Raw genomic sequence first — 14,260 nt, forward strand, 5'->3', positions numbered from 1 at the left:
GGCCCAGTTCTATCCAAAGAGATAGCACACGTGCCACCAGCTCTTTGTTAGCCAACTATAACTTTATTGTTTTTTGTACCCTACCTCCATCTCCCCGAAGGGACTCAGGGCGGCTGACATATGACACAAAGTGCCTAAAAACAACGTGTAAAATAAACATTGGATGTGAGAGCTGGACCATAGGGAAGGCTGAGCGAAGAAAGAGAAATGAACTGTGGTGTTGGAGGAAAGTGCTGAGAGTGCCTTGGACCGTCAGAAGATCCAACCAGTCCATATTTCAAGAAATAAAGTCCGACTGCTCATTGGAGGGAAGGATAGTAGAGGCCAAGATGAAGTACTTTGGCCACATCATGAGAAGAAAGGAAAGCTTATAGAAGACAATTATGCTGGGGAAAATGGAAGGAAAAAGGAAGAGGGGCCGACAAAGGGCAAGATGGATGGTTACCATCTTGCCCTAAAGTGACTGGAATGACCTTGAAGGGGCTGGGGGTGGTGACGATTGACAGGGAGCTATGGCGTGGACTGGTCCATGAAGTCACGAATTGTCGGAAACGACTGAGTGAATGAACAACAACAATAACAAAATAAACAATACAAAAAGTAAAACCAATAGCACATAAAAATAACAATTTTAAAGGAGGAAACCATGAAAATGAACAAAATCTGGCTACCAGTATTAAAAAACTCTGAAATGACAACAGCACAACAACAGAGAGGAAACAAACAAGCACATCTAATCACCTCTCAACAAAAGTTTGCTCCAGGCACTATCAGGCCATTATGTGCTAATCAAGGTGGTCAGTTGAAACATTCACCCCTAGCTCCAGCAGACAAGAGTCCTTTGTCCCACCCTGGCCATTCCACAGATATATAAACCCTTTTTCCTAGTTCCAACAGACCTCACTACCTCTGAGGATGCTTGCCATAGATGCAGGTGAAACGTCAGGAGAGAATGCCTCTAGACCATGGCCATATAACCCGAAAAAACCTACAACAACCCAACAATTTTAAACTCGGAACAAAGCCCAGTAACCTATGGTGATAACCTCCATAAGTCATGGCCAAACTGTAAATGAGACAAGGGAGATCTGCCATATATTTTGTGCATTGGCATATCTTTGTTCCTAACAGTTCAGAGAGAGAACCAGGTATATCAGTCTAACAACTGAGAAGCCTAATTTGCCACTATGAAGAAGATCCACTCAAACGATTATTTAACTCTTCTTAGAAAGATCATACTTTCCAAAAGGGTTATGGTGATTCCAAATAGTGTGAATGCCAATTTATTTCCAAAAGGGTTCTGGACTAGCTGGGCTTTCAGTCTGATTTAAGAGGGATCTTCTCAAACTAGGGTCCTCATATATCCATTCGGAGTCTGTTTCCCCCCAAGTTAATTGACTCAGGAAATATAAAATTAAACAGGCAGCTTGGATTTCCTTTCTTCTGCCCAAAACGCGAAGTTGTAGTAGTCCGTTTTGTTTCTTAGTCTTTGTGTTTGCAAAGGATGTAGGAGAGAGGGATAGCTAGTTAAAGAGGAGGATTATCCTCCAGTTATCCGATTCCCTGGGAGAAGCTATTAAAACTGAAGAGCTGGCCTGCGCCTTGCTCTTGTTTTGCATTAAAATGGTAATTGCCATGGCAACTTTTGTATTGTGCGATACACAATCTCCTTTGGCCAAGCCAGGAGTGTTCTCGAAATGGCTCTGCCTTTATGTATTTGCCTGAACACAGACAACATGTTTTCTGGCCATTTCGGGAACGCTTTGAATCACAGAGAGAGAGCCAAGTGGGGAAAGAGATGCGCACATCTGCTGAGTTGGGATGTGAAGACCTTCTTCTTTTCTTCCCTCTACATCCGGTCCTTCTCTCTCTCTCTCTCTCTCTCTGATTTAAACAAGATCAAATGTGCCCTTTTGGGGATGCATTCAAATAGGTCAAGAACATTCCACTTGTTAATAATAATAATAATAATAATAATAATAATAATAATGCAAAGACTCTGGCACAAGCCAGTCAAGGTAGTCCCAGTGGTGACTGGCACACTGGGTGCAGTGCCTAAAGACCTTGGCCTGCACTTAAACACAATTGGCACTGATAAAATTACCATCTATCAGGTGCAAAAAGGCCACCCTACTTGGATCTACACACATTATTCGCCAGTACATCACAGTCCTAGACACTTGGGAAATGTCCGACATGTAATCCAATACAACAGCCAGCAGAGTGATCTTGTTTACTGTGTATTTCTCTTGTTGTGTTTCAAATAATAATAATAACAACAACACTATTTATATTGTCCTATCTTCCAAAGGGGACTAAGCGAATTATAGTATATATACCAACGCAAACACAGGCAAACATTCAATGCTTTGATACAAAGAGGGAGGAATTCACAAAGGCTTCCCCTTTCATCTCTGGCTTCTGGAGGCGGTGCTTAATTCCGGCTCTGGGGAAGGTGGTCATCTCCATTTCCAAGCTAAGGAGCCTGTTGTCCATAGACACCTCCTGGTTGTGTGGTTGGTATGATTGCTTAGAGTGCCTGTTTGCCTTCCCGCTGAGGCGGTACCTATTGATCTATTCACATTTGCATGTTTTCAAACTGCTAGGTTGGCAGGAGCTGGGCTAACAGTGGGAGCTCACCCTGACCTGTGGATTTAAACTGCCAACCTTCAGGTCAACAAGTTCAGCAGATCATCAGATTAACCCGTTGCATCACCACACAACAGATTTAACCCGCAGTGTCTCAGTGGGTTAAACTACTAGGCTGCAGAACTTGCTGACTGGAAGGTTGGCAGTTTGAATCCATGGGATGGGTGAGCTCCTGCTGTTAGCCCCAGCTCCTGCCAACCTAACAGTTTGAAAACATGCAAATGTGAGTAGATCAATAGGTGTCTTGGTGTATTGTTTATTGTTGTTGTTTAATATTGCTTTAATTGTTTTTAATTTGCTTTAGGTTTTGTATTGTTAAGTTGTGTTTTGAGGCCTTGGCCTTTGTAAGCCGCATCGAGTCCTTCGGGAGATGCTAGCGGGGTACAAATAAAGATAATAATAATAATAATAATAATAACAACAACAATGCTCCAGGCTGTCATGCCAGTGCCCACATGACCTTGGAGGTGTCTACGGACAACGCCAACTCTTTGGCTTCTGAGTGGATACGAGTGCCATTCCACAGAGTAGGACACAACTAGACTTAATCTTTAAGGAGTTACAGGTTTGTTGATTTCAGTTGGAAAAGAAACATGGAAAATGGAGTTGGGATGATAATGTTGTGCCGAAGATCCTTCCAGATGACAATACCCTATTAAGTTTGAATATTACATTTCCTTATTTGTAGAAACTCCCACTATTCCTTCTGCATTATTTCTGCTTCATTTTTTCTGTTGAACAAGTAATATCCAGGAACACATCGCTTTCATTAACTATTCTTTTGGAGGCCTTTTTGACCAAAGCTGGCATAGAAAGAAGCGATCACCAGACTTTTTGACAGTGGAGGCAAAGAGATGAGGGAGGAGGAGCAGGATAAGGTTGTTGCTAAGAATATGTATTTGGCTGAATGTGAAAGCTGCTCAATGCAGACCCCCATCCAATCAAATTCCTCTGCCGCTTCCGTTTCTGCAGTGGCAAATCCCAAAGCATTCCCAACCAAAATGCTGCCTTCTCTTCCCTCTCTCCCCGCCAAGTAGTTCTGTAGAATTAACTCAAGGTCTCACACAACTCTCCATCCCTCGGCAGCCGTGAAATGACGTCTGTGCCTCTTTCTGTGGATTCAGTGGGACAGCCTGAAGCGCATTGGAGTTTGCGCCCATCACCAGTTGCCTGCCAAGTGGCTTTGAGCCCAGAAGTGTTTAGAAAGGTTTTATGGGTCACAGTGGGACTTTTGGGAGTCTCTTTAAAACCTCCTTTGAGGGCTGGATCTTCCTCTCTACCTCTCAATCATGTTGATTCTGGGCCGACAGCCTGGACTCTGCTTCCCTGGTTGCCTCCTCACCTCCATTTCCACTTGCTTCCTGAAGCGCTTGCAGTACAATCCAGTAGATGGGAGTCCGTTTCTTTCGGTAAATTGGAAACCTTCATAACCTTTTGCAAAATGGCATTCATAACCTTTTGGGGAAACTAGGAATCTTTTGGAAAGGCATGACCTTGTTAGAAATGGTAACCTTTTGTAAAATATGATCTTCCTGTGAAGAATAAATATGCTACATATCCACTAGTATTCATGCAAGGCAGTTAGCTTTCTCAGCTGTTAGACTGATATACCACCCCTTCCACTCCCTTTAGTGCTTTCCTCCCTCGGTTCCATACCTGTTACGTTGACCTGTGTTTTTAAACTGTGTTCTTAAAACTTTTTTTTCAATACCTGCTTCACTGGGAGCTGTGTTTCCCCTTCCCAGGACAATTGTGCCCCATTTTGTCCTGGTCAGTGGCCATAATTTTTTTTCATGTCAGGAGGAACTTGAGAAACTGCAAGTTGCTTCTGGTGTGAGAGAATTGTCTGTCTGCAAGGATGTTGCCCAGGAGACATTGCCCATATGTTTTGATGTTTTACAATCCTTGTGGAAGGCTTCTCTCATGTCCCCTTATGGGGAGCTGGAGCTGACAGAGGGAGCTCATCCACACTTTCCCCGGGTTTGAACCTCTGACCTGTCGGTCTTCAGTCCTGCCAGCACAAGGGTTTCACCCATTGCGCCTTTGGGGGCTCCTAATAAAAGTATCCGTAATAAAGATTTGTATTGTCTTGTATTGATATACCAAGATATCTCTTTGAACTGTTACGAATAATCATAACCCTTTTGTAAAGTATGATCTTCCTGAGAAGAGTTACATACTCATTGGAGTGAATCTTCTCCTTAGTGATAAATATCCACCAGTATTCATGCAAGGCAAATTAGACCTCGCAATTGTTAGACTGATATACCTGGTTATCTCTCTGAAGTGTTAGGAACAAAGATATGCCAATGCACATAAAACATATATATATATAGCAGAGTTTCAGAAGTGTTATTTCAGTTGCCCCAAAAGCTCTACTGTCACTTAAAATGTCTTGGTTTAATTCATGCTCTCAAGAGACAACAATAAAGTAGTCTTCGTTAAAATAACATAGTTGGTTTACTTACAAACATCATGTATTCAGCATACAGGTTCTTTGCATATCAATCAAGTTACAGATACAATTTGAAGTAGTTTCTTTGGGCAGATAACACAGTGCATCTTTCTTAGAAGCTTAAGAGTCCAAAGGACCTCTCTGGTTTCAGAGTCCAATGGAGTCTCTGTCTTCCTAAAGCATTCTGTTTCTACTGACATCGAAAAGCATACTGCTTCTAAAATGGAGTCTGAGTCCTGAATAGTCCCAGATCTGATCACTTCCTCTGCATGCCCTCCCACAACACAGAGTTAAGGAAAACTGCATACCAATACACACATATACAATACAGTAAGCAATAACAAACAACTAATGGAGGCTTGTAGAAGGTTGCTATTTCCAACCATTTTCATTCGACAAAGTGGATTAAGGTGCCAAAATGTGGAACTCCAAGCTTGTGGAACTCCAACCCATTCACATGGGTTACAAGAAGCTAGAGATTGAAGTAAAGGTGCAAAAGTGTAATGAACTTTTACAGTGAGACTAGGATGCAATGGAACAATGGCTTCAAACTACAAGAAAGGAGATTCCATCTGAACATTAGGAAGAACTTCCTGACTGTGAGAACCGTTCAGCAGTGGAACTCTCTGCCCTGGATTGTGGTGGAGGCTCCTTCTTTGGAAGCTTTTAAGCAGAGGCTGGATGGCCATCTGTCAGGGGTGCTTTGATTGCAATATTCCTGCTTCTTGGCAGGGGGTTGGACTGGATGGCCCATGAGGTCTCTTCCAACCCTAGGATTCTATGATTTGGTGGGGGAAAACGTGCTTTACCACTTTCGTCTTTTTTAATTCCTGTCTGAGTGTTGGACTCAGGGTTTGTCCATTAATATATACACTGGGGGACTTTGGGTGAGCCACACACTCTCATCTTTGGAGAGATCCCAACTCTTGTCAGGAAAATCTCACAATAGCTTTGCCTCAGTCAGAAATGGCCTGAAGGCACAGAACAACTTTTACTCTCAAAATCTTCTGCTGGCATTGAGATGTATCATAAAGAAACCACTCTCCCAAAGGCCAACAGAAAGGCAACCAAACCAGAGAGAGAAGAGGCAGCATGTGCAGGGTAACATTGCATGCCCCCCTCCATTGGTCTGGAGAGAGACCATCTGGTCCTAACATATGTAAGAGATTCTTTTCTTCTTAAAAGGGCTGTTCTGAAAGTAGCGGAAAGGAAATCCAAGCAGGGGAAGCTTTTCCTCCTCCACAATTCATATGCTTCCTGAAACCCATCTACGCAGATCCCTTAGATGTCCGCAGAGAATAATAATAATAATAATAATAATAATAATAATAACAACAACAACAAAAACAACCCTTTATTTATATTCCACCCTTCTCTCCATGGAGACTCAGAGCGGATTACAGTGTAAACAGGTAGTGGCAAGCATACAATGCCTTGTTAAAATACAGTGAGACACTCAAACACAAAGGCAAAGGCTTCTTCTTTCATTTCTGGCTTTGGAGGTGCTGCTCATCATATTCCACCCTTCTCCCCATAGGGTCTGAGTGGATTACAGTGTGAACAGATACTGGCAAGCATACAATGCCTTGTTACAATACAAAGAGACACACAAACACAAACAAAGGCAAAGGCTTCTCCTTTCATTTCTGGCTTTGGGGGTGGTGCTCATCATATTCCACCCTTCTCCCCATGGGGACTCAGAGCGGATTACAGTGTGAACAGATACTGGCAAGCATACAATGCCTTGTTACAATACAAAGAGACACACAAACACAAACAAAGGCAAAGGCTTCTCCTTTCATTTCTGGCTTTGGAGGCACTGTGAGCTCACCCTGTTTCATAGATTCGAACTGCCAACCTTCAAGTCAGCAGCTCAGCAGCACAAGGGTTTAACCCATTGCTCCACTGCACATATGGAGATAAACCCTATGACAAAAAAGCTCCGTTTTACAAAGTTTTTTTACACCCCACCTTTCCTTCCTCATCCTCTGTTTAGTTGGAAGTTGTTTAGCTGAAGGAGTAAACTGAATTTTGAAACTGTTTGTGGCACTGAGTCTGCAATCAAGATATAGTTATTTGCTGCCGTCTACAGCAGGACAGGCAAACAGCAGCTGCCCCCAAATCCCTTACCAAGCATGCATGAACAGACAAACATATTGTTGTCGAAGGCTTTCATGGCCAGAATCATCGGGTTGCTGTGAGATTTCCAGGCTGTCTGGCCATGTTCCAGTAGCATTCTCTCCTAACATTTCGCAGGCACCCTCAGAGGTTGTGAGGTCTGTTGGACACTAGGCAAGTGGGGTTTATATATCTGTGGAATGATGTCCAGGGTGGGAGAAAGAACTCTTGTCTTCTTGAGGCAGGTGCAATATTGTAATTGGCCACCTTGATTAGCATTTAATGGCCTTGCAGCTTCAAAGCCAAATTTTTTGCTAAGTGATTCACCCTCAAGAATAGTTCTTGTCTTCTGCAGTGTTTGCTTGCAAAGCCTATCAATCACTTAAGGAAAACTATGCAACTTGAAAATTTCATTTTAAAAACCTCTCGTAAAACAGGCTCATAAGTAGAACAATAGTCATCCATGTGAACGAATTCAGCCTAGATGTTTCAATTGCCAAACTCCAAACATTTGCACAGTTTGGGGAGGCATTTTCAGAAGGCCCATTTTCCCACAGCAAACAGCCAAAGAAAGAGAAAGGTGCTTTAATACAGTGTGTTCTCAGCCTGGGGGTTGGGACCCCTGGGGAAGGGGTTGCAAGGGGGTGTCAGAGGGGTCACCAAAGACCATCAGAAAACACAGTATTTTTGTATTGTCGAAGGCTTTCATGGCCGGAATCACTGGTTTTTTTGGGCTATGTGGCCATGTTCTAGAGGCATTCTCTCCTGACGTTTCGCCTGCATCTATGGCAAGCATCCTCAGAGGTAGCGAGGTCTGTATTTTTATTTATTCTTTTATTTATTTTATTTATTCTTATTTATTCTGTTGGTGTTGAGGGCTCTGTGTGGGAAGTCTGGCCCAATTTTGTCGTTTGTGGGGTTCAGAATGCTTTTTGATTGTAAGTGAACTATAAACTACAACCCCCAAATGTCAAGATCTATTTTCCCCAAACCAGTGTTCTTTGGGCATATTGAGTATTCGTGCCAAGTTTGGTCCAGATCATCATTGAATCCACAGTGCTCTCTGGATGTAGGTGAACTACAACTCCAAACTCAAGGTCAATGCCCACCAAACCTTTCCAGTATTTTCTGTTGGGAGTTTTGTGTGTCAAGTTTGGTTCAATTCCATCGTTGGTGGGGTTCAGAATGCTCTTTGATTGGAAGTGAACTATAAATCCCAGCAACTACAACTCCCAAATGACAAAATCAATCCCTCCTAATCCCACCAGTATTCAAATGTCTAGGTCTATTTTCCCGAACTCCACATATATTCAAATTTGGGCGTATTGGGTATTTGTGCCAGATTTGGTCCAGTGAATGAAAATACATCCTGCATTTCAGATATTTACATCACGATCCATAACAGTAGCAAAATTACAGTAACGAAGTTGCAATGATATGGTTGGGGGTCACCACAACATGAGGAACTGTGTTAAGGGGTTGCAACATCCGGAAGGTGAAGCACTGCTTGAATACGTGCCTCCACAACATCCCCTTTCCCCAAACTCCACAGGCAAAATCCCTCTAAGCCAGACAGCACCCAAACAGTTAAACCCGAACCCCTGATAAAATGCCACAGTTTCCCATTCCTCCTTTGGGAGGGAGGTTGTGGGGGGAAGAGAGGCAGCTCTGGAAAATGTCATCCATAAAAACTACATTTAAATGGTATATGATGCAGCTGGCTACTGTGGGTAGAGTTATATGCGCTGGGATGAAAAGGGCCTTGAAAGCACCGATCCTACCGTAATGGGGCCGGAGTCTTGTCCGTGGAGGGAAGAATGGGCTTCTGTGCCCCATCCTCCCCCCATCAGTCTGGGGCTGCTCTCCATCAATATCAAGGCCGGGATCAAGGCTTAAGGGGAAATGGAGGAGCAGAAGGTCTGGGTCAGATTTCAGGCCCATCTCTCCTGTTTGGCCATGGGTTTGCACACTTTTTCTCTTCCTGTAGAAATAATCATCATCTATAATAATAATAATTTAAAAATGTACCCAAGGGGAACTCCAGGTAATAAACAGTAGTTTGTGAAGCTACAGCGAACTAATCACTTCCCACAGCCCAGGAACAGGACATGTTGGGTATTGGAACAGGGAAATCCATCATTTTCTATTATCCATTTCCACTCCACCCTCTTCTAATACCATTGGGTCTGCAGTTCCTTGAAGTCACACATTCACATTTTAAATGGGAATATTATCTCAAATTGCAACCAATATTTAGATAGTTGGGTTGCTGTGTGTTTTCCAGGCTACATAGCCATGTTCCAGAAGCACTCTCTCCTGACCTTTCTCCTGCATCTATGGCAGGCATCCTCGGAGGTTGCGAAGTCTCACAACCTCTGAGGATGCCTGCCATAGGTGCAGGCGAAACATCCGGAGAGAATGCTTCTGGAACATGGCAATACAGCCCGGGAAACACACAACAGCTCAGTGATTCCTGCTATGAAAGCCTTCAACAACACAGTCTTAAGAGAATAATAATAATAATAATAATAATAATAATAATAATAATAATAATGCTTTATTCATATTCCGCCCTCCTCCCCGAGGGGACTCAGAGCAGATTACAACATCAACCTCACTTGCCTAGTTTCCAACAGACCTCATAACCTCTGAGGATGCCTGCCATAGATGCAGGTGAAATGTCGGGAGAGAATGCTTCTGGAACATGGCAATACAGCTCAGAAAACACGCAACTATCCAGTGATCCCAGCCATGAAAGCCTTTGACAACACAGTCTTAAGACAGTAGTAGTAGTAGTAATAGTAGTAATACTTTATTTACATTCTGTCCTTCTCCCCGAGGGGACTCAGAGCAGATTACAACATATGAACAGAAGCAAACATTCAGTGTCTTGTTACAATGACATACAATGAAACAAAAATACACAGGCAAAGGCTTCTCCTTTCATTTCCGGCCCTGGAGGCAGTGCTCATCTTTGGCTCTAGAGAGGTGCTCATCTCAATTTCCAAGCTGAGGAACCTGGTTGTGTGACTGGCATGACTGCCTGGAGTGTCTTGTCACCTTTTCCCGTCGAGGTGGTACCTATTGATCTACTCACATTTCCGTATTTTCAAACTGCTAGGTTGGCAGGAGCTAGGGCTAACAGCAGGAGCTCACCCTGTCCCACAGATTCAAACTGCCAATCTTCAGGTCAGCGCCACCTGCAACATTGTTGACTTTCAAGTTGACTTTGACTTATGGCAATCCTATTGCCAGTAGTCTCGCTCAAGTCTAATGGACTCAGGGCAGTTGTGGTTCTCTTGATGGAGTCTTCCCATCTGGAATGGTGTCTTCCTCTTTTCAAGCTGCCTTCCACCTCCCCAAAACATTCTGCCTTTTCTAGGGACTCGTGTCTTCAGGTGATGTGTCTAAAGTCCAACACTTTCAGCTTACTCATCTTGGATCCTAGAGGGAGTTCAGGCTCTTGGACCCACTTGTTAAATCTGAAGCAATCTCTTCCACATGTCTTGATTCTCTGTTTTTGAAAAGATAATCCTGACTTTAGCACCGCATCCGGCAACATATATTATCTTGAGGAACTTTCTAGGTTCTCCACGTCATTCTATGATAAGTTTCCACAGGATGCCACTCTAGGGATTTTCTATGTTCTCCAAGGCAACTCCATTGCAACTATCAGCAGATGTCATAAATGTAATTAGGGTTGGCTATTATCCACGGTTTCCAGATGTGAGTATGGGTTCAGCATTTTATATACTTACTATATATAAAAAGAAAATCCCTTCTGTTTTCCTTGGGATGACAACTTCTCATAGTGGTTATTATTTCTAGCTTACCGAGCCTCTTGTTTCTCAAAAAGTTCATGGGCATCATGTGCTGGAGCCTTTTTCTGATGTATTCTTCCAGAGACATGCTGTGTCTGTATACAGACACATTCACAGCTATCTGAGATTTTGTATCACATTAAAGATAAAGGTTTCCCCTTGACATTAAGTCTACTTGTTTGAGTGAATCTTTTCCTTAGTGGTAAAAATCCATTAGTATTAATGCAAGGCAAATTGGGCTTCTCAGTTGTTAGACTGATATACCAGTTTACCTCTTTAAACTGTTAGGAACAAAGATATGGCAATGCACAAAAAAGGCAGAATTTCAGAAGTGTTTTCAGAATATCAAATTGCTTTCCTGTCCTGGCCGTTCGGACAAGCTGGGCATCTTGCTCATCCTCCGCTGTTTTCCTTCCAGATCATTCTCAATTCGATGCACAAGTACCAGCCGAGGCTGCACATTGTGAAAGCAGATGAAAACAATGCGTTTGGCTCCAAGAACACAGCGTTCTGCACACACGTGTTTCCAGAGACGTCTTTCATATCAGTGACATCCTACCAGAACCACAAGGTATGTGGTCTTATTCTATGAAATTGGTGAGGGGTGGAGGGTGCAAGACATGCTCCCGAGACGAACGCTGGAAATATCCTAGGCTCAGTTCCCAGCATATTCTTTTAATTTGGGTTTTTGTTGGCTCAGACATGTTCATAGTTTAGAATGAAAAGTAATGCCTCCACCTTCGTAACTCAACAGATGGCAGTAATGATATGCGGCAGGTACTGGCTTGTTCAGTAGACTCTCCTCTACAGTTCCATTTTGGTGGGAAGCCTTAGCATTGAACAGTTGTGTTGTTAAAGGGCGAAGTATGGAACCCTGCACAGACGGTCGGTCAATGCGACTTAAGCAACATGCAGTCATTGAATTCGTGACAACAGGTGTCACACTAAAGAAGATTCATCAGAGAATGCAAGGTGTTTATGGTGATTGTGTTGATGTGAGTACTGTCTGTTGTTGGGCAAGTAAGTTTAAAGATTTTGAGGTGGGAACATCTGACTTGCGTGACAAACAAAGAGTTGAATGTCCTGCGACAGCAACCACCGAGTTTCACAAGCAAAAGGTTGACAGATTGATTCAGGACGATCATCTTATCACTCAGAGAGAAATTTCAAGCATAATTGGCATTTCACAAGAACGTGTGGGTCACATTATTGCTTTGCTTGGCTATTGGAAGATCTGTGCATGATGGGTACCCAGCATGCTGATGCCTGAAATGAAAGCGCACAGACTTGAAACTTCAGGGACTGGATCTCACCCCTGTATGACATCCTCCATACAGTCCAGATTTAGCACCGTCTGACTTCCATCTGTTCCCGATAATGAAAGAAGATCTGCGGGGACATCATGATGCTTCTGAGGAAGACGTTGAGAGAACTGTGAGACGCTGGTTGCGGAAACAGAATGTTGACTTCTTCGGTGACGGCTTCAGAAAACTTGTTCATAGTTGGCAGAAATGTATCCAATTGTCTGGTGATTATGTGGAAAAGTGAATAGCGGTTGTTAAAGAGCACATTCTAAGGATTATTTCTGCATTTATTAAAATATTCCCATCTAAACCAAAGTAACAAAGGTGGAGGCATAACTTTGCATTTAACCCTTGTAGCTTCAAATTAATGGTTTTAATCAGAATAGGAAAATACTCTTATCAAAAGAGTAATGTTCCCTCTATCCTATCATGCAGAGATAGTCCAGTAGTAGGAAAAGAAAAAAAAGTTAGAGCAACGGAGGCATTACTTTTTGACTCTCTCTTGTAGATTCATTCATTCATTCTCCACTGCCCTCTTTTTATAGACTGTGTCCCACAATCTATAAAAAGGGATGACGTTTGGTACGATGGATGGCATATTACCCAGAAGTGAATGGGCATACACAGCAGAGCTTGGAAAGGATGAATTAAAATAAATTGTTCACTAGCAATTTGTGAAATGTCCGTCACAAAGAAAACATTATTTCGATCAGTAAACCCATGTTGTTAGGCCTCCAAGTAACTGTGTGTTGCAGTAATTTAACTGGATGCCTTTGGCCATTTTCGTCCTGTTTACTAAATCTGTACAATATTGGGGGATAAATAATTAGTTTTTGTAAACTAACTTAACAAATTAATTTCTCTTAACCTTTTAACAGCAACAAGGAAATTATCTTTAATGACGTGATGTCTCCTTGTTGGTGCGCATGCTAACCTTTCCAAGGTTGTGTACATAGAGCTACGGTCAGAGGTAGTAAAGACGTCATCCCACTGAACGTGTCAAGTGTTTGGAAGAGTGGTTTACCATGCAGCTCAGGCATACTTCATTTTGAAATTAAATGGATGATTTTCCAACCTGCATCACACACTAACAAACTATTGGTTTTATTCCGGAGATCTCAGTTGATTTGCCATCACATTGTAGAGAGTTGTTCCCACCCATTTCCTTTGTGAAAAGAAACACTTCCTCTCCTGGACTATGATTTTTGTTCCTGGCTTATCAATATCATTTCCTAATTGGTTCTATCATAAACACATAGGAAAAGTTGATTAAACTGCCAAAACTTTGTCTTTGCAGGAGGGACATCCTGCCATAGCACATTTTGCTCTAGTTTCTCAATAATTGAATATTTGTTTATTTGTTTATTTACTTATTTACGACATTTATATGCTGCCCTTCTCACCCCGAAGGGGACTCAGAGTGGCTTACAAGATATATATACATACAATATATTATACATCTATTGTTGGCATAGTACAATATCAGTATTATATATCTTGTAGAGCAGGGGTCCTCAAACTAAGGCCCGGGGGCCGGATACGGCCCTCCAAGGTCATTCACCCGGCCCTCGCTCAGAGTCAAACTAAGTCTGAAATGACTTGAAAGCACAAAACAACAACAACCATCCTATCTCATCAGCCAAAATCGGGCCCACACTTCCCATTGAAATACTAATAAGTTTATATTTGTTAAAATTGTTCTTCATTTTAATTATTGTATTGTTTTCATGTTGTTTTTTTTGCACTACAAATAAGATATGTGCAGTGTGCATAGGAATTCAATCATGTTTTTTGCAAATTATAATCCGGCCCTCCAACAGTTTGAGAGACTGTGGCCTGGCCCTCTGTTTAAAAAGTTTGAGGACCCCTGTTGTAGAGTCTCCACCAATTTAACATACATTTGAGGGACGCAA

At 42.4% G+C, this 14,260-nt stretch overlaps 1 protein-coding gene across 3 annotated transcripts in view; it reads left to right on the top strand.

The window, feature by feature from the left end:
* TBX4 (T-box transcription factor 4) overlaps positions 1–14,260 on the top strand; it is a 99,345-nt gene that overhangs the window by 69,117 nt on the left and 15,968 nt on the right. For all 3 annotated transcript variants that reach the window (XM_060756798.2, XM_060756796.2, XM_060756797.2), the window contains one exon: positions 11,462–11,614. In XM_060756798.2, the coding sequence (XP_060612781.2) occupies positions 11,462–11,614 (153 nt within the window). The remainder of the gene's footprint in view (positions 1–11,461; positions 11,615–14,260) is intronic.

The sequence above is a fragment of the Anolis sagrei genome, chromosome 11 (genome assembly GCF_037176765.1).
Source record: "Anolis sagrei isolate rAnoSag1 chromosome 11, rAnoSag1.mat, whole genome shotgun sequence".
NCBI lineage: Eukaryota > Metazoa > Chordata > Lepidosauria > Squamata > Dactyloidae > Anolis > Anolis sagrei.